General features: G+C 38.7%; 1 protein-coding gene across 8 annotated transcripts in view; it reads right to left on the bottom strand.

The window, feature by feature from the left end:
• Positions 1-22,244, bottom strand: part of GON4L (gon-4 like) — a 91,737-nt gene that overhangs the window by 68,046 nt on the left and 1,447 nt on the right. For 5 of the 8 annotated variants that reach the window (XM_082343092.1, XM_082343093.1, XM_082343097.1 and 2 more), the window contains 2 exons: positions 18,533-19,063; positions 12,877-13,068 (listed from right to left, as the gene is read on the bottom strand). In XM_082343092.1, coding sequence (XP_082199218.1) covers positions 12,877-13,068; positions 18,533-19,037 — 697 coding nt within the window. In that variant the 5' untranslated portion in view covers positions 19,038-19,063. Of the gene's footprint in view, positions 1-12,876; positions 13,069-18,532; positions 19,064-20,900; positions 20,980-22,244 lie in introns of those variants that run through there. The other 3 variants (XM_082343094.1, XM_082343098.1, XM_082343096.1) reach the window with 3 other exon arrangements.

Genomic DNA, 22,244 nt, shown 5'->3' with positions numbered 1-22,244 from the left:
TTTTATTCTCAGTTTCCATGAATTATTTTGTTTCAAACCAGTAACAAACAGTTCTCAAACTAGCACTGGTTTTCAGACCACACTTTGAGTAACACTGCTTTAAAATATACACTGAAAAACATTCAACCCCAATAAAAATACAATAAAGACAAACATAAAAAATAATTTTAAAGAATTGTGAAGAAAACTTATCACAAAATTAAAATGGAAATAACAAAATTCGCTGCAGAAAATATTTTTCAATGGAAAAAGCATTGGAGTTAGCATAATTCCCATTCAGAATGGCTATCTTACAAACACAGAATCAAAGTAATCACTGTGGGGTTACACCATCTCATCTAATTACATCCCCCTAAATCACATCACACTTATTTCTCCTCTGATTTCTGATTTTAAGGCTGAGTTTAATAGGGAATGTGGGTCTATAAGGAAAACTGAATACATTCTAATACATTGCACAGACAATCCAAGAAAGAACAGATAATTCAGTTACATCTTACTCTGTTTTAGAACTAATCTATTATCTTACTTTTAAAATATTGGGATACCGGGCTTCCCTGATGGCGCAGTGGTTGAGAATCTGCCTGCTAATGCAGGGGACACGGGTTCGAGCCCTGGTCTGGGAAGATCCCACATGCCACGGAGCAGCTGGGCCCGTGAGCCACAACTACTGAGCCTGCGCATCTGGAGCCTGTGCCCCGCAACGGGAGGGGCCGCGATAGTGAAAGGCCCGCGCACCGCGATGAAGAGCGGTCCCTGCACCGCGATGAAGAGTGGCCCCCGCTTGCCGCAACTAGAGAAAGCCCTCGCACGAACCGAAGACCCAACACAGCCAAAAATAAATAAATAAATAAATAAAGTAGCTATAAAATTAAAAAAAACAAAAAAAAATTGGGATACCACTGACCCTAAGAATTCTAAAGAACTGAAATTTAAAAATTAAAAAAAGGAAAACAAAAACGACAACAAAAAAAGCACTTCCCTGGCGGTCCAGTGGTTAAGATTCCGTGCTTCCACTGCAGGGGGCGCAGGTTCGATCCCTGGTCAGGGAACTAAGATCCCACATGTCGCAGTGGCCGGCCAAAAATAAATAAATAAATAAAATTTAAAAATTAAAAAAATTTTAAAAAGGAAGCCACTCTATAAAAATCAGACTAGAAAAAAGAAGAAAATCTAATTTTTCCTTCTATGAGAAAGGTGGGATGTGGCTAAAAACAAGGTATTTGCTGAGAAGCACATTTAATGATGTAAGCAGTAAGTTGAAAGTAAATTTGCACTGTAAATGTACTGCAAAATGGATGATGTCAATAAAAACATGGGTGGGTTCTGTAATATCTAAATCACCAAAGTCACTTTGTTGTATGAAAATAGCTGCTTAACAGCCCTGTCAAAAACACACCCAGGACTTCTGGATCTGGCCACAGCAATGTATTTTTTTATCAGATGAAACCTTCCTGCCAAAAACAACTGTGAAACTATATAAAACTATAAAATTACACAAAAGCAGAATAAAATATATACAACAGTCTGAAAGCACTGGAGGACAACCCCTACAGAAATGATTTAAGGAGTTGTGATCCTTCAGAGAAGGGAAGCACATAAGGAGAATCCAAGCTGAAAGCAGTATTCTTGCTTTACTAAGAAGCTAGAGATTAGAGCTGCTGAAGCAGCTGAGATTGAGGGATAAAATTCTGCAGAGGAGGAAACCAAGGAAAAATGAGCCCAAAAAGTCTCTGTTCAAACTCCTCTTAAAACTATGATTGAATCATGGGGAATTCCCAGGCAGTCCAGTGGTTAGGACTCTGCACTTCCACTGCAGGGGGCAGGGGGCATGGGTTCAATCCCTGGTCGGGGAACTAAGATCACACTCCACAAGTGTTGGGAAGACAGAGGTTGTAGTTGAAGTCTTGCGAAGGAGGAAAAGTCTTCATAAACACTATAGCTTTTTTAGAAGTGTTGGAACCCCAGAAGAGCCACCCACTAGGAATATAGGCCACAATCTAGAAAGTTGAAACAAAATAGACTTAATATAGCATAAAACCAACCCTTAGCAGAATTTAAGTGACCCTCCAAAATTATCTGCCTACCTGAAGAAAACATAACCCTCTTTAGAGGAAGCTAACAATACCAACGCCTCTAGAATTTTTCATTCACAATGTCCAGCATCCAATCAAAAATTACAGCAAGAACCAAGATGCCAAAACACTAGGGGGTGGGGGAGGACGACAGTAAAAAAAAAAAAAAAAAGACCTATGGGTGAATCAGATATTGGAAAAAGGATTTTTAAATAATTATGATTAACACATTCAAGAAAATAAAGGAAAAGATGGAGAATTTCACATAGAATCCATAGTGCTAAACTGGCATGAAAAATTTAATAGATAAGACACCGCGAAACAGAGAATTAGTGAACTAGACTACAGAACAGCAGAAACTGATGCATGGACGAAAAAACAAAAGAATATAAAGAAAAAACAATACACATGGGACATGGTGAAAAGACCTAACATACATGTAACTGGAATACCAGAAGAAAAGAAGGAGAACAGGACAGAAATGATATCTAAAAAAAATATTGACAAGGATTTTTTTAACTGATAAAATATCAAATCTCATATTCAAGCAGCTCTACAAGCCCTAAGCAGATAAAAACAGAAAACCCAAGAAGACACATAATAGTCAAAATGCTGAAAACCAGAACAGAGAAAATCTTAGAAGCAGAAGAAAAAAAGACAAATTATCAAAGTAACAACAAAACTGATAACTGAATTTGCAACAGAAACAATGGAAACCAAAATATAACAGAATGCATCTTAAAGTTCTGGGGGGGAAAGAACAACCTAAAATTCTATACACAGTGAAAATAATTTTTAAAAATGAAGGCAAAACTAAAATTTTCTTCCAGACAAACAAAATCTGAGATAATTCATTGACAGGAGACCAGGTCTGCAAGAAATAGTAAAGGAAATTCTTCAAGATGAAAAAAAATGACCCAAGATGAAGGCAAAGTGAAGAACTTCAGAATGAATCAAGACATAAGAAAGGCTAACTATGTGATAAATATAAATCAATATTGACTGGTTAAGACAGTAACAATAATAATAACGTCTTGTGGGGTTTAAAACAAATGAAGAAGTAAAATACAATATCAATAACACAAAAGGCAGGAGTAGATATATAAAGTAAAACTGTTGTAAAGTTCTTACATGGTTTGGGAAGTGGTAAAAGTGCTAATTTAAGGGAGATTATAGTAATTTCAAAGAATGCCTATTAATATATAGGGTAACATGTAAAAGAAAAATAAAAGAATACAAAACTAAAAAGCTAATAAAGAAAAGTAAAAGCACTTGATTAATCCAAAAGAAGGAAAGGAGAAATAAAGGAACAAAAAACAAATAGGAAAATAGAAAATTATATCAGAAATTACATTAAATATAAATGAAGTGTACAATCTAATTAACAGACAAAGATGTTCAGACCAGGTTTTTTGTTGTTTTTTTTTTTAACTCTATGCTATTTATAAGAGATACACTTTAAATATAAAAACACAAAAATGGGGACTTCCCTGGTGGTGCAGTGGTTAAGAATCTGCCTGCCAATGCAGGGGACACAGGTTTGATCCCTGGTCCAGGAAGATCCCACATGCCACGGAGCAACTAAGCCCGTGCACCACAACTACTGAGTCTGCGCTCTAGAGCCCGCGAGCCACAACTACTGAAGCCTGCGCGCCTAGAGCCTGTGCTTCGCAACAAGAGAAGCCACCGCAATGAGAAGCCCACACACTGCAACGAAGAGTAGCCCCCACTCTCTGCAACTAGAGAAAGCCCGCATGCAGCAACGAAGACCCAACACAGCCAAAAATAAATAAATCAAATAAATAAATTTACATAAAAAAAGACACAAAAAAGGTTGAAAGCAAAACAATGTAAACACTTATACCATGTACACATTAATATCAAATACAAAGCCGACTTTAAGGCAAGAAGATAAAGAGATAAAAAGGAACATTTCATGCTGAGTCAATTCAACAAAAAGACATAACAATTCTAAATTTCTGTGCACCTGATAAATACAGCTTAAATATATAAAACAAAAGTTGAAAGGGGAAAAAAAAGGAGAAAGCCACAATCACAGTTGGAGATTTTAACAAATGTCAATCAGTAACACATGACAGCAGACACAAAAAAATCAGTAAAGATATAAAAGATCTGAACAACATTAGCAAAACTGACCTCACAGACATATACAGGACATTTTACTCGACTCAAATGACATGTATAAAACACCCACTAAATATGTATTCTTTTTAACAGCACATGAACAGACCATAAGCTAAGTGACTCAAGAATTTTCAAAGGTCAGGAATCATATACAATATGCTCTTTGACCACAATGGAATTAAACTAGAAATCAATAAAGAAATTTAACTAGAAAGATCCTCAAACGTTTAGAAATTAAGCAACATATCTCTAAATAATTCATGGGTCAAGAAGAAGTCATAATGGATATTAAAAATATTTTAAGATGAATGAAAACAAAAGTATGACATATCAAAATTTTCAGAATGCAGCTACAGCAATGCTTAGAGGGCAAATTTTAACTTTAAATGTATATATTAGAAAAAAAAAGATTGAAAATCTTACTAGAAGCTAAAAAAGAACAAATCAAATCCAAGGTAGATTGTAGGAAGGAAATAATAAAGAACAGAAATCAATTAAATAGAAAAAAAAAAAGTCAAGAAAGCCAAAAGTTGGTTCTTTAAAAAGATTAACTGATAAACCTCTAGCCAAACTTATCAACAAAAAAAATAAGACACAAATAAAAAGAGGACCTCACTAAAATCAGAACTAAAAAGGCGACCTCATTAAAAATCTTAGACATGCCAAACTAAACATTACAAGCAACTTTATATCAATAAATTTGACAATTTAGAGAAAATGTACAAATTCCTTGAAAAACACAACTTACCAAAACTGACACAAAAAGAAACAGGAAATCTAAATAATCCTATAATTATTAAAGAATTTAATCCAAAACTTAAAAGGCTTTTGACAAAGAAAACTCCAGGCCTAGACAGCGTCCTTGGTGAATGGTTACAAAACATTTAAGAAAGAAATAACACCAGTCTTAAACAAACTCTTCCAGAGAATAGATAATGATGAAAATTTTCCCAATTCATTTTATAAGGTCAGTATAACCCTAATACCAACACATGAAAAAGACCTTATAAGAAAGGAAAATTAAAGCCAGTTATCTCCCATAAACAAAGAAACAAAAACCTTAAACAATATATTAGAAAATCTAATACATCATGACCAAATAGGTTTACCCCAGAAATGCTAGTTTGCCTTAACATTCAAAACCCACTCAATGTTATTAGGCATATGTACCTGAAAACAGAATTTTAAAATATGTAGAACTAGGGACTTCCCTGTCAGTCCAGTGGTTAAGGCTCCACACTTCCACTGCAGGGGGCTCAGGTTTGATCCCTGTTTGGGGAACTAAGATCTGGCATGCCATGTGGCACAGCTAAAAAATTTTAAATAAATAAAAAATAAAAATAAAACAAATAAAATATGTAGAGCTAAAACTGACAAAACTGAAAAATATAGACAAATCCACAATTAAAGTTGGAGACTTCAATATGCCTTTCTCAATAATTGACAGAATAGACCAAAAAAAAAAAAAAAAAAAAGAATCCATAAAAATAAATAAGACCCGAACAATGCTGTCAACCAACTTGACCTAATTGACATTTACAGAACAGTGTACCTTAAAACAACAGAATACATATGCTTTTCAAATACACATGGAAGAGCTACCAATAAAGATTATATTGGGGCCATAAAATAAACCTCAATAAATATAAAAGTACTGAAATCATACAAAGTATGATGTGAACTCAAGGGAATTAAATCAGAAATCAGTAACAAAATGATAGCTGGAAAGTCTCCAAATATTTGGAAGTGAAAAAACACACTTCTAAAAAGTTATGGTGGATTTTTGTTTTTGCTGTTATAAGCCATATGGTACTCTATAACTATAAAAATTACATTTTAAAAAACCAGGTTCTGACACTGAACATAGAATAGGACTCTAATCCTGTACAGAAAACCTGAATGTGTGTGTCTCCCCAAAATTAACTTGAATGTGTGTCCCCCCAAAATTCATACGTTGGAAGCCTTACCCCTGGCATGGCTGTATTTGGAGATGGGTCCTCTAAGCAAGTAATTAAGGTTAAATGAGTCCATAAGGGTGAATCCCTGATCCTATAGGATTAGTGTCCTTATAAGAAGAGGTATCAGAAAGCTCACTCCCTCTCTCTCCACACACATGCACCAAGAAAAGGCCATGTGAGGTCACAGTGAGAAGGTGGGTGTCTACAAGTCAGGAGGAAAGCTCTCACAGAAACTGAATTTACCAGCACCTAATATTGGAATTCCCAGACTCCAGAACTGTGAGAAAATAAATTTCTGTTGTTTACACACACACACACACACACACACACACACACACACACACACACACACACACCTCTTTTCTTTTTTTTGGCCACACTGCATGGCAAGCAGAACTTCCCTGACCAGGGATTGAACCTGCGCCCCCTGCAGTGGAAGCGTGGGGTCTTAACCACTGGACCACCAGGGAAGCCCCACACACACTTCTAAATAACCCATGGGTCAAAAAAGATATCCCAAGAGAAATTAGAAAATACTGTCAACTGAAGTTGATGAAATGCAATATATCAAAATTTGTGGGGCATAGCTAGCACAGTGCTTAAAGGGAAATTGATACATTCTATAGTATTATTAGAAAATAAAGTCTCAAATCCATGACCTAAGCTCCCACTTAAAGAAACTAGAAAAAGACCAAATTAAATCCAAAGCAAAGAGACAGAAGAAAATAATAGACAACAGCAAAAACCAGTAAAATAGAAAACAGAAAAATAGAGAAATTAATGAAACCAAAAGCTTGTTCTTTGAAAAACCTCTAGCCAGAATGATTAAGAGAAAGACATAAATTACGAGTGTGAGGAATAAAAGAACAGACATCATTACAGAGCCCACAGACATTAAAAAGATGACAAAGGAATATTATGAAAAACTTTATGCCAATAAATTCAACAACTTGGATAGAACAAATACCTGAAAAGATACCAGCTGTCAAAGCTCACTCAAGAACAAAGAGATAACTGAATAGCCCTTTATCTGTTAAAGAAATTGAATTCATAGTTAAAAACATCCTACAAAGAAAACTCCAGGCCCAGATGGCTTCACTGGTGCATTCAACAAAACATTTAAGGAAGAAATAAAACCAATTCACAAACTCTTCAAAAAAAACAAAAAACAAAAAAACACAAAGAAAAGGAAAGAACACTTCCCAACTCATTGTATGAGGTCAGTATTACCCTAATACCAAAACCAAAGACATTACAAGAAAAGAAAACTACAGGGGCTTCCCTGGTGGCGCAGTGGTTAAGGATCTGCCTGCCAATGCAGGGGACACAAGTTCGATCCCTGGTCCGGGAAGATCCCACATGCCACTAAGCCCATGCGCCACTACTGAGCCTGCGCTCTAGAGTCCATGAGCCACAACTACTCAAGCCCGCGAGCCCCAACTACTGAAGCCTGCATGCCACAACTACTGAAGCCCACGTGCCTAGAGCACATGCTCCACAACAAGAGAAGCCACTGCAATGAGAAGCCTGCGCACCCAATGAAGAGTAGCCCCTGCTCGCCTCAACTAGAGAAACCCCGCGCGCAGCAACAAACACCCAACACAGCCAATAAATAAATAAATATATATATTAAAAAAAAAAAAAACTACAGACAACCACAGACGCAAAAATCCTTAACAAAATATTAGCAAATCAAACCCAGCAATACAAAAAAAAAATACCTATATCATGATCAAAAGGGTCGATTTATCACTGAAATACAAAAATGCTTTGAAATTTGAAAATCAATCAATATAATTCACCATATCGACAGACTAAAAGCAAAAACGAAAACAAAAGATAATCTCAATAGATGCAGAAAAAGCTTTTCACAAAATCCAACATCAGTTCATGATAAAAACTTTCCACAGCTAAGAATAGTAGAGAACTTCCTCAATCTGATAAACAATAGTTATAAACCAACAAATTCTGCTTAGTGGTGAAAAATTGAGTGTATTTTCCCTAAGAGATCAGGAACAAAGGAAAACATGCCCACTCTCACTACTTCTCTTCAACACTGTACTGAATGTCCTAGCCAGTGCATAATAAGATGGGGGCTGACGGACGGAGAGGAGAAGAGAGAGGGAGAGGAAGGAAGAGAGAGGGAGAGGAAGGAAGAGAGAGGAAGGAATGGAAAGGAAGAAAGAAAAGACACACAAATTGGAAATGAAGGGAAAAAAACTCCTTATTTGTAGATGACTTAATTATCTATGTGAGAAATCCCTCGGGACTTCCCTGGCAGTCCAGCGGTTAAGACTCTGCACTCCCAATGCAGGGGGCACAGGTTCGATCCCTGGTCAGGGAACTAAGATCCCACATGCCGCATGGTGCAGCCAAAACAAAAAAAAGACAGCAACTTTCCCAAATTGATCAACAGTTTCATTATCAATCAATATGCCAGCAAGTATTTTTGAAGAAAATGACAAGCCAATCCTAAAATTTACATGGAAATGCAAAGTACCTAGAATAGCCCAATGACCTTGTTTAAAAAAAAAAGTTGGAAGACACAGACTACCTGATTTCAAGACTGCGATATTGGTGAAAGGTCAAATACATAGACCAATGGAAAAGAAGAGAGAGTCCATGAATGACCCACACAAATAGTGACTTTTTCACATAGATACAAAGGTAATTTAATGGAGAAAGAAATCTTTTCAACAAATAGTGCTGAAACAACTGGACATTCACAGGTAAAAAAAGAATCTCAAATATACCTCCCACATTATACAGTAATTAACTCAGATGCCAGAACTCAAAAGATCCTGCATGCCGCAACGAAAATCCCGCCTGCTGCAACTAAGACCTGGCGCAGCGAAATAAATAAATAAATATTTTTTTTAATTAACTCAAAATGGATCACATACACCTATATGTAATGTGTAAAACTACAACTTCTAGAAGAAAACAGGAAAAAAAACTTTGTGGCCTTGGATTAGGCAAAGGTTCCCTGATACGACACAAAAGCATAATCTGTAAAAGTAAAACCTGGGACTTCCCTGGTGGTCCAGTGGTTAAGAGTCCGCCTCCGAATGCAAGTGACGTGGGTTCAATCCCTGGTTGGGGAACTAAGATCCCACATGCTGAGGGGCAACTAAGCCTGCGTGCTCTAGAGCCTGCACGCCACAACGAAAGAAGCCCGCGTGCCACAACAAAGATCCTGCGTGTCGCACCTAAGACCCGAAGCAGCCACATAAATAAATAAATAAAACTTCAAAAAACAAACAAACAAAAAACTTGAAGTAGCTCCTCATGGCTAATGCTGAAACAATTCGGGTATAAAGTAAATAATGATAACATGGCACTGTAACTCAAATAATAAAACAAACATCCATGAGCCCACACTCATATAAAAACTGAATAAATAAATGAGGGAGAAGAGACTGCTCTTCTTTACAGAAAAATTCCAGTTAATAAATGTAAAAGGAACAACAGAAATAAAAAATCACCATTATAATTGTTGCAGGTGATCTACCAACGGAGGCTAAAATTAGGGGGGGAACATCTGAAGAGAAAAATGATATATGCATAGTTTCAAAGTATCTCATGCAAGATATGTAGTAATTATGAATGAAATATAGACAAACAACAGAATAACGAACAAACATTTCACCAAAAAATATCTACAAATGGCCAATAAATACATGAAAATATGCTTTATATCATTATTCATTAGGGAAATGCAAGTTAACACAAGGAAATACACCTAGCAGAACAGATAGAATTAAGAAGTCTGTTAACTGCTGGCAAGGATGTGGATCAACTGTAAATCTCATACATTCCTGCTGGGAATGTAAAATGGTACAGCTACTCTGGAAAACAGTTTAGCAGTTTCGTATAAAGTTAAACATACATTTACTGTAAGACCCAGCAATGTCACTCCTAGTTATTACCCCGAGAAAAATGAAAACGTATGTCTATCAAAGAACTAGGGATTTCCCTGGTGGTGCAGTGGTTAAGAATCTGCCTGCCAATGCGCCTTCCTGCTCCAGGAAGATCCCACATGCCGTCAATCAACTAAACCTGTGCACCACAACTACTGAGCCCACGTGCCACAACTACTGAAGCCCGCATGCCTACAGCCCGTACTCTGCAACAAGAGAAGCCACTGCAATGAGAAACCCGCACACAGCAACGAAGACCCAATGCAAACAAAAATAAATAAATAAAATACAAATAAATTTATTTAAAAAAAAGAATTATATGTGGGGACTTCCCTGGCGGTCCAGTGGTTAAGACTCCACACTCCCAATGCAGGGGGCACTGGTTCGATCCGTGGTCGGGGAACTAAAATCCCATATGCCACGTGGGGTAGCCCAAAAAAAGAAAAAAAAAAAAAAAGAACTACATGTGAAGGTTTATAGCAGCTTTAGTCATAACAGGCAAAAACTAGAAAGAACCCAAATGTCCATCAGCTGGTGAACAGATAAACAAATTGTGGTGTATCTATACAATAGAATACTACTCAGCAATGAAGAACAAACATGAATTCATCTCAAAAGCATTAGATGAAGTGAAAGATACGGGATGCACACAATACTGTAAATCAACTATACTTCAATAAAAATTTTAAAAGATACCAGATGCAAAAGGTTACATACAGGGCTTCCCTGGTGGCGCAGTGGTTGAGAATCCACCTGCCAATGCAGGGGACACGGGTTCGAGCCCTGGTCTGGGAAGATCCCACATGCCGTGGAGCAACTAGGCCCGTGAGCCACAACTACTGAGCCTGCGCGTCTGGAGCCTGTGCTCCGCAACAAGAGAGGTAGCGATAATGAGAGGCCCGCACACCGTAATGAAGCGTGGCCCCCACTTGCTGCAACTAGAGAAAGCCCTCGCACAGAAATGAAGACCCAGCACAGCCATAAATAAATAAATAAATAAATAAACCCAAAGTTTAAAAAAAAAGGTTACATACATACTGCATAACACCTATATATAATATTGCAGAAAACACAAAACTGTAAGAATAAAATTGAGATCACTGGTTCCCAAAGGCTGAGAATGAAGGACTGCAAAGGGGAGTGAGGGAACTTTTAGAGAGAGATGTTCCATATATTGATTGTAGTGGCAGTTACACAACTATGTCCATTTTTCAAAACTCACTGAAAAAATTTTATTGTACAAAAATTATCTCAATAAATCTGACATTAAAAAAGAATCAATGTAACTCTCCATATTAACAGAATAAAGGAGGGAATTCCCTGGCAGTCCAGTGATTAGGACTCCGCACTTCCACTGCAGGGAGCATGAGGTCGATCCCTGGTCAGGTAACTAAGATCCCACATGCCACACAACACAGCCAAAAACAAAAAAAACAAAAAAGAAAAACCAGAATAAAGGAGAAAAAACATACAATAATCTTAATAGAGATTTTAAAAAAGCATTTGACCAAATTCAGTATGTGATAAAACTCTCAGAAAACTAGGAAAAAAATTTTCATAATCTGATATAATATATCTATAAAAAGCCTACAACTATCATCACACATAATAAGGAATACTGAACACCTTACCCCAAGTTCAGAAATAAGACGTGGATGTCCACTATCACAACTTCTAACCTACATAGCAATGGAGGTCTATTATTTGCGATGAGAAAAAGAAATCATAAGTGTTCACTTTAAAACCATTTGTTAAGCTAAATAAAGAAGTCTTTATTCACTTGTCTGTATATGTTATATTTCACAATAAAAATATAATGTTTCAGGCTTCCTTGGTGGCACAGTGGTTAAGAATCCACCTGCCAATGAAGGGGACATGGGTTCTACCCTGGTCCGGGAAGGTCCCACATGCCGCGGAGCAACTAAGCCCATGTGCCACAACTACTGAGCCTGCGCTCTACAGCCCGCGAGCCACAACTACTGAGCCCTCATCCCACAACTACTGAAGCCCACACACCTAGAGCCCATGCTCCACAACAAGAGAAGCCACAGCAATGAGAAGCCCACACACCACGACGAAGAGCAGCCCCGCTCGGTGCAACTAGAGAAAGCTCGCGCACAGCAACGAAGACCCAGTGCAGCCCAAAATAAATAATAATAAATAAAATAAATAAAAAAAAAATATATATATATATATATATAAAAAATGTTTCAAAAAAACTTTAAGGAGGCCTAATCCTATGACCTAGCAATTCCACACAACAAAAATTAGGCATATATGTTCACCAAAAGATCTACAGTAGAATGTTCACAGCAGCACCATTCAGAGTAGCCTACAACTGGTAAGTATTCACTCATTAAGAGTTGAATTAATAAAGAAAATACAGACTATTCTAACAACAGAATGCTATATCGTAATGAAAATGAACAATCTACAAGTACATGCAACAATGTGGACCAACTTCATAAACATAATGTTGAGTGGGAAAAGGCAGTCAAAAAACATATTCATATTTCACATAAAGTACAAAACAGGTGAACTAATCTGTGCCGCTAGAAGTCAAGATAATGGTTACCCATGGGTGGGTGTCAGTAATAAATGAAAGGAAGGACTTCTGGATACTAGTAATACTATTTCTTGATCTGGTTGCTGGTTACATGGGTGTATTCAATCTTTGAAAATTCAGTGAACTTGGATACCTTGGGATACGTGCAGTTTTCTGCATATTATACTTCAATAAAGAGGATTTTTTTTTAAAGAAAAGAAAAGAAAGCCTACCCATTGGAATAAAGAGTCCACCATCCTCTATCTCTTCCTCAGCTTGGTGAGCTAGAGTCCTGAGTGGCTTTTCTTGAGGAGAGGCACAGACATCTGGCTGAGATGATTTCCTAGGCTGGGCTGCTGGTTTTGCAGAGGGACTGTCTGATGGTAATGAAGGCATCTCCCCTCCAGAATGCATTTGAGATTTTCCTGGAAGAATCACAAATATTGCTCCACACTTTGTCCATTCTCAATTATACTCTGTTGTAGAAATCAGCATCTTGTTATAAAGTCCTTTTTAGTTAGATAACTTCATTAATGATGCATTTACTATACAGGCATTCCTCTCTCTTAAAGACAGTATCCTAAGAAAAATATTGAAATCAAAGCTCAGGTCCAATTTCTCATCTGTAATGTCAGGGAAGTGAACTAGGTAATTGCTAAGGTCTTTCTAGTTCTAATATGCATTTTTTTTCCCTATGAAAAAATCATATTCGTAATTGTAGGGTGGGGGGAGGTATATTCCTGGTAACAAAAGGACATTTTATATAGATGACCATTAACACCAAATTTAATCAACTATAAATGATATAGGATTTCCCTGGTGGCTCAGTGCTTAAGAATCCACCTGCCAATGCAGGGGACGTGGGTTCGAGCCCTGGTCCGGGAAGATCCCACATGCCGCGGAGCAACTAGGCCCATGCGCCACAACTACTGAGCCTCCACTCTAGAGCCTATGAGCTACAACTACTGAGCCCGCATGCCACAATTACTGAAGCCCGTGCACCTAGAGTCCGTGCTCCGCAACAAGAGAGGCCACCACAATGAGAAGCTCGTGCACCGCGGCAAAGAATAGCCCTCGCTCTCCGCAACTAGAGAAAAGCCCGCGTGCAGCAACGAAGACCCAATGCAGCCAAAAATACATAATTAAATTTTTTTTAAAGATATACATTATAAAATGTCCTGAACTTTCTGACTCTGTAAGATCAATCTTACAAAGCATTAGAGTAAAAATCACCATAACATTATAAATACATGGTTATACAGTTCATTAGACAACTTTCTCCTTTCCTCACCTCAACTCTTTTTTGTTTGTTTGTTTGTTTGTTTGGCTGAGCCGCATGGGTTGTGGGATCCTAGTTCCCCAACCAAGGATGGAACTCAGGGCCCCCGCAGTGAGAGTGCTGAGTCCTAACCACTGGACTGCCAGGGAATTCCCTCCTCACCTCAACTCTTAAAGAGTGCTACCTTTCTTTCCATTTTTCATGAGGGGCATTAAAAAGACAAAGAAACATTTATGCAATATCAAAAGCAAACATTAGAATCAAGCTGTCATAGGAACAAGAATACATAGAGGCTTGTGTATACACAGAAGATCTACAGAATATACACAAGGCATTGTTAAATAGTGATTGCTTCTGAGAACTTGGAAAACAAGAGGAGAAAGTGAAAGGGTACCTAACTTTTCCCTGTGTACTTTCTGCATTTAGGAACTTTTTTTCCATGTTTGTGTATTACATAGTTGAAAAAAATTGTTTTTCAAAAAGAGATCAAGTTATTTGTTACTGAGCCCCATTCAAAACAGATAATACTTTTTTAGACTGTTATCCCATCAACATTAGCAGTTTCAACTGGTATACACAAGATTTTTAATTGGAGGACACCCTGTCAACAAAGAAAAAAAGCCTTTATTTTCAACTAAAGTATGAATGAATCCTTAATTCTATTTACTCTCAATCTTACTTCCTTTACTTCAGGAGCCCATGATTAATTCACAATGTCAAAAAGGCTAAAAGCTGTAGCTTTAATAGGGACTGTACAACGAGTTGAATTCTAAATCCAACAAATCAAAAGTTCCTCTTGGGGGCTTCCCTGGTGGTGCAGTGGCTGAGAGTCTGCCTGCCAATGCAGGGGACACGGGTTCGAGCCCTGGTCTGGGAAGATCCCACATGCCGCGGAGCAACTGGGCCCGTGAGCCACAACTACTGAGCCTGCACGTCTGGAGCCTGTGCTCCGCAACAAGAGAGGCCGCGATAGTGAGAAGCCCACGCACTGCGATGAAGAGTGGCCCCCGCTCACCGCAACTGGAGAAAGCCCTCACACAGAAATGAAGACCCAACACAGCCAAAAATAAATAAATAAATAAATAAATTTATTTAAAAAAAAAAAAAGTTCCTCTCAGGCAAATTTCTTATAAGAGGGAGGAACTTCAATCAATAGCACAGCAGAGCTTTCTCATTAATCAACAATCGTTAATAATTTTTAGAATTAATGTCTAACATTTAAAAACTGAACTGATGCAAATGATTTTTTTAAACAAACATACCAGAATCTTTACATCTAAGCAAAATACAGAAGTTCACTTTGGTAGGTAGAGCTTCCATTGATACTTTTTCCACCTCAAACAGTTGGAACTACTCCAAAACTGTCCCTACAGTTTATCAGCTGCACTATACTCTACATAGAGAAAATATTCCTTTTCTCTGCAACCTTTTTTTGCTGATCCCATCTCATTGCTTCTCAATTTAATTTCCCTCCTACAGAACCCCCTAGGATCCCACTCTTCTTTTCCTCTTATCAATCTGCTAGATGCCAAAGACCTTAGAAAGGGAAGTCAAGAAGCGTAAGAGACGGACTTCCCTGTCTTAACCTCTCAGTGGTTAAGAATCTGCCTTCCAATGCAGGGGGACGTGGGTTTGATCCCTGGTAGGGGAACTAAGATCCTACATGCCGCAGGGCAACTAAGCCCGCACGCTCTGGAGCCCACGCGCCGCAACGGGGAAGATCCCACATGCCTGCCGCAATGAAGATCCCGCGTGCCGCAACTAAGACCCAATGCAGCCAAATAAAGAAAGAAATAAAGTAATAAAGAAGGGTTAGAGAGAGAAGTAAAAGCCTTATTCAGAGCACAGCTGTAACTTGTTTACCGCCAGTCTAACAACTTCAAATTGATAACATGAAAATAATTAGCTGAAAACTGTAAAAACCAACTAATTTTAAGCTGAAATCTGCCTAAGTTAATCATTTTTAGAAGGCAAAGAAAGGAAAAAAAGGCTTAAGTTGAAATCCGGGTCCATAAATCAATTTTAAAAGAACAATTAAAATTCTGTAAGAATAAACACCAATATAGAAAAGGGTTTAATCACTAGCACCTGCAGTCTAGAAACATGACTTAACAGTGTATATCAATTATAACACAATGCTGATACTTCAAAATAACCTAGATGTTTTTTCTGTTTTTTCCCCCCACATAATCATAATAAAAAAACCAAAATGTCACTTAAAAGAAAGCAAAACAACGAAAAGAATATGCACTAAATTATAACAGTAATTACTCTGAGCAGTTAAGATTATGGGGGACTTTTATTTTCTTCTTTCAACTTTTCAATATTTTCCAAAACGCACATGTATGAATTTTCAATCTTCCTTCTTTCCTCCTTTCTGCTTTTTATGTGACATTTCTATTTGGCCGAACAAAGTTACTTGGGGGGAAAAAAGGAGTCATAATGTACTTCTTTTACTGGTATTACTTGTATATACAGCTAATTGAAGTACAAGGTGGGAGAACCAACGGGGTAGTAGTATTACAGATAATCCTAAAAAATAAATGTTTATTTATCTACACTTGGATATTTGTAAACTGACCACTGAAAATATCTCTAGATTCCACTCCTCAATAGGTGAGTGACTTTGAACCCCTACTTAATTTTACATTCCTTCTCTAGCACTTTAATCCTGCATTTTCCTCCATTTCCTCCTGTCTTCATGTCACAAATACAACCTAGCCAAGGAAAAAGTTCTATAGTCTTGCCACCCCCTCTAGCGATTTCCATTCTCCCATGGCACAAATTATTACTGGGGCTTTCATCCCTCCCTCTTTAATTCCATCATTTGATTTCCTTTTTCCAAAAGACTCTCCTAAATCTACTCTCAAAGATCATCAACCTTTAAATGTAATATTTTCTCAGGCATCATTATATCTCCTTTGTCACTAAATTTTAAATGATGTATCTGTTCTTAAAACTCTCCTCCCAGGGCTTTCCTGGTGGCGCAGTGGTTGAGAGTCTGCCTGCCAATGCAGGGGACACGGGTTTGAGCCCTGGTCCGGGAAGATCCCACATGCCGCGGAGCAACTGGGCCCATGAGCCACAACTACTGAGCCTGCGCGTCTGGAGCCTGTGCTCCGCAACAAGAGAGGCCGTGATAGTGAGAGGCCCGCACACCACGATGAAGAGTGGCCCCCGCTTGCCGCAACTAGAGAAAAAGCCCTCGCACAGAAACGAAGACCCAACACAGCCAAAAATAAACAAATAAATAAAATAAAGAGGAAACATTTTTTAAAAAATACAAAAACAACCCAAAAAAAACTCTCCTCCCTCCTTGACTTTCACTATTACTTCTGCAGTTTTCCCTTCTCTGTCATCTTCTTCCATGCTCCTTTCCATGAAGAAGAACCACAATTAACACTTTTCTAGTCCTATCTCTTACCAACTGAGATTGAGAAAACTCCAATCTCAATTTTCTGTTTTTCCTTGATGGCACCTCACACTCCATATATCTAAAGCTGAACTCATTTCAACCCCCTCAAATACCTTCCCCGTGAAGGCATGCTTCACCATCCCCCAGTCCAGTTATCTTAAATGGTATCAGTCTCTGAGTAATATTAATTCTTTCTTTGTAATGTCTCTGAGATATACCCTTTCTTCTCTATCCTTACTGACAACATCCTACGCCAATACTTTATACAGTCTCAAGGGCATAACAGCATGGCTCTGTATAGTAATCTGGATCTATCCTTTCTATCTGAAGCCCTGCTACCCTCCCACACAAACACAGCACTTCTATGTGTCTGTAGAAAATGCTATTCTGCCTCCACTCCTTCACCCCAATCCATCGAACCCTATCAATCCAAGTTCTGGTTTCAAAAATCCTAATTACTTGTACCACACTAGCACTTAATCACATAGTATCTTAAACTGCTCCAAATGAATTATCCATAATTCATTTGGAGCAGTGTCTTGTCTTCCCAACTAGACTATAAGCTTTTTGAGGTCAGAACTATGCTTTCTGCTTCTTTTGTTAATTGGCTATAACCTTCAGGAAACGTTGAAACACTTAAGTGTGAAAAACAAAGCCCTTTACAATCTAAACACAATCTACCGCTCTGAAGATATCTCTCACTACCTCTTCTGCCTCTGCCTCTGCTCAGACTGTTCTTGGCCTAAGATACTCCATGCCACCAGTCCATCAAACCACAGCTCATCTTTCAAGTCCTAAGGGTTATGTCACCTCTGTAGAGCCTTACCAAATGCCGCAGGCAGCAGTCTCTCCCTTTAAGCCGCTGCCCCTCCTCAAGGCCCACTTCATAAATACTCACCAAATCACAAAAGGCCATACATAGTTCATCCCTCCAGAAATGATGAAAAGGTAAGAGAAAGAAAAGGATACAGAAGATGATCCAGGAAATGGCAGGGGAGAAGAAAGTTTCCACCCATTCATAACGCTCAACACTGACCCTTACAAGCACCACAGCTCCAATTCCATAGCAAATCAGCATCCTCTTTCAGAAACGCTATTTTGTAAAGGCACTGCAGAGAGTGCGATGACAACAGCAAAGGCAATGGCAAGCTGGTACTGACAAGGAAAATGTAACCTAAGACCTTCCATATCTTACCTCCTTCTTCCTTGAATTCTTCACTAGGATCTCCTGAAAAAGGCTCCTTTGCGATAAGATGATCACCTCTGTCTTCTTGAGCAACTGACCCAGGCCTCAGTATAATTTTCTTCCCTCTCCTTGAACTAGTGGCCTGCAGTTTTCCTTTACCAATGTGTATATTTAGGGACTGGGAAGACTCCAAGGAAGGCAGGGTGATTCCCTGAGAGATGGCCACATCGACAGCTTCTACAACTGGTGTATTTGTGTCCTGGGTGAGCATCCCAGAGCTCAAAGATGGGTCCTCCATACCAAGCTGATTTCCTGCATCCTGCACAGACTGCACTTCAAGGCCAGCTGCTCTGCCATAACTTGGACCCCAGGACACTGACACTGACCCCAGGTCTTTAACTTGGTCAGATTCTGGTTTAACAGCTGACTCTAGGTCTAAGTCATCTTCCTCCTGGTTGCCCTGATGCTGTGGGGACTCTGTCAATGTAGTTCTTCTCTTCTTACAGGGCAACATTTTGCAAGTCCCACTTCTGTTCCATCCTGAAAGGATAAAGGCAAGTTCTTATCACCTTCCTATTAATTAATGATAATAACATTTCCTCAAATTTTTTCACTTATTCATGTTCAATCATGAACACGGTACTTTACACCAAATGCACAATGTCCCATTAGGTGGGAGGTGAGAGACAGTGTTAGACTGCCTGAGCTCAAATCCTAACTCTATTACTGATTAGTGTGTTATCTTGGCTGAGTTACTTAACCTCTCCAAACTTCGGTTTCCTCAACTGTAAAAAATAAAAATTCTTCTCACCTCATGGAGTTGTTATAAGAATTAAATAGTAAGTGATTAGTGTTAGTTATTATTATTACCATCAGGGAGGCAGAATAACGTGATGCTGAAAGCAAACTGTGGAGTCAAACTGTCTGGATTTGTTTCCCAAGTAAGCTTCTCTCCAGCTTTGTGACCTTGCATAAGTTACTTAAACTGAATCTCAGTTTCTTCAGCTATAAAATGAAATAAAAATAGCACCTACATCATTAGATAGTAATTTCTTAGATCAATAAATGTTTGCTACTGTTGCTTTCATAAACAGGTATTTCCATTAACAGAAACAATCCAAAAGCAAAGTGTGGTTGTTTAAAAAGGTTAGACTATATTAACAGAAATTTTGTGTTGAAAACAAGAAAGAGATTCCTAACTGTTCCCTATACTATGTTACTTCTGGACTCTTGGCTTCAATTCCAATTATCACATTCTAATGGCAACACTAACCTAAAGTGGACGGTATCTTCTCTTATGTTCGCATAGCAACTATTTGCAAACCTCTTTTTTCATACTTACCACTTTTATGATTGCTTCTTGTCTCCTTCCCACCACCCTGCCCCAAAACAATGTGCTTTTTGAGGGAAAGGACTCTTTTCAGCTAGTACGCCTAGGACTCAGCAGTATCTGCCCTATTGTAGATACTCAATAAATGTTCCTCGAATGAATGAATGAGTGTGTGAACTTCCTATTCTGTGCTTATTCTATGCCGCTTGGATCAAGAGCATTATATAGAAACTGACTGCATCTTTCTACCCCCAAAAAACTTTATTCTCAATACAATAGGTCCAAAAATAGAAATAATCTGCCTCCTGTTACAGTGAGTTCTTCATCACTGACAATGTTGAAGCAAGGCCTGAACGCCCATCTACCAGGGGACTAGATGAAAGCGGGGACTAGAGGACTGCAAAATAAAGTTCTTTCTAAGAGTCTCAAGTATAAGGTTAGTTTCAAACCTCCTTAATTCAGTTTTTCCAGGACACTAGGAGAGATTCCCCCACCCATGCCAAATCAACTGATGTCCTTATCTTGATAATTAAAGTTCAATAAACACCTGAAGATTCCGCTGATAAGGGAATGGAAAGGGAGAATGAAGGGGAGTGGGATTAGTTCAGGCGAGTCGTATATTTCAGATAAATTACTGAGGTCCAAAAAAGGTGGAAAAAAAAAAAAAAAGGCAGCTACTATTCAAAGTCAGCAGCGTGCAGGGATCAGCTCCGGCACTTCAAAGACAGCAGAGGCTCTAAAGAGCCCCTCCCCCTTTGGGAACTGCAGTCAGACCGACAGTGAATGAATGCAAATCCGGAGGCAGGCCCAGCGCGGACCCCTCCTGGGAAAAGATTTCACAAAGGGGTCCTAACTGCGCTTTTGACCTCGCCGCCGAGCGCTGGCCCAAGTCCCCACTCCCAGCTAGACGCCTTCACTCCCCTACCTCTGTCACGCACCCCGCACCAGCCCTCAAACCCGACCGCCTCAGCCTGGACATCCTTCGCCCGGACGTCCAGCTCCCACCTGCCTCTTCCCGCCCCGCGATACACGACCCAGTACCCTCACCAGCCTGCCCGATCCCGCGGAAACTCAGCTTCGGTACCACCGGAAGTCAGCCAACGTCAGTAACTGACGTGCGCGCCCCCGAGTCGCAGTGCGCGGCGTCAGGGCATCAAGGAGCATGCGCCAACCACAGGTGCCATCTTACTTTAGGGCAGAAAGAAGCCAAAGGGCTAGTATGTCCGTTGTTGGCAAAAAAATTTAAAGGCAATACCTCGCTTTCTCTGTCCATGGAGCTATCCTACTCAAAACAAAACTGGGGGTTAAGGTTCAGTGGTTTAAGTTGACAATTGATCTTTCTCGCCTCTAGACACCTGGAATACAGGACCAAGGAAATGGAGAATTCATAAAATTTCAGAAAGAGGAATCACTGAGTTACAAATAGTGCAGTTTCCTGAATAAAGCTAAGGCAGTCTTGAACTCAATCCATAGTAATTATTCATATCTGTATAATACTCTGCTTACAAAATGTTTTCACCTACGTTATCAAAGGTGATTTTTTTTTTTAATCTTCACAATAAATCCTATGGGACAATGGTATTATTATACCTTCCAATTTACACAGGACAAATTTTTGGCTCAGCTGGGTAAGTGATTTCACAAAGATACACAGCTATCAGAAGGAATCAGATATCCTGACTCTAGCTTCTAATGCATTAATCCAGTGTCCAGGAAGGTGCCTGGGGCATAGTCGATGTCCAATAAATTCAATACATGTGTTTTGAATGAATGAATAACTCCTAGAACTGTTCTTTCCTCTTTTCTACAAGGACAGAACGTCAAAGCTGAAAAAACACATTCAACTCTCTCACTTCACAGGTGAACCATCAACAAATATTTATGCATTTAAATAATTTATTTGACCTGATTCTGTCTGTAAACAGAATCCGACAGGATGAAAGTATCCACAGCCAAAAATGATGAACTTGATGTAATCATGGAGATAACCGCCAGTAGTCTGACTCTTACGTGAATCACTCTAACTCTTCCAAATGCCAAGGAAATCTCTAGAAGCTTGGAGTTTCACTTGTGTCCTGCTTTTGAAACTACAGAATACACAGATCTGTTGGTTTGCTCGCTGGCTCTCTCTCTCTCTCTCTCACTCACTTCCCTAAGCAGTTCTAAGCACTTGAAGCTTTTGGAAGAGAAATATCCAACACTGATTAACTTTAGCACTCTTTTTTAGTCTTTTTTTTAAAACAGCTTCAATTTACACATCACAGAATCCATCCGTTTTACTTATACAATTAAATTATTTTCAGTAAATTTTCAGAGTTGTGAAACCAACACCAGGTTTGGTCTTTAATCAGAGCTTCTGAAGTTCAAGAAAGTTTCCATAATAATCTTTAG

Source organism: Balaenoptera borealis, assembly GCF_965194805.1.
Source record: "Balaenoptera borealis genome assembly, chromosome: 1".
NCBI lineage: Eukaryota > Metazoa > Chordata > Mammalia > Artiodactyla > Balaenopteridae > Balaenoptera > Balaenoptera borealis.
Note: the sequence above shows the minus strand (reverse complement) of the source record. Positions and strands in the feature narration are given on the sequence as shown.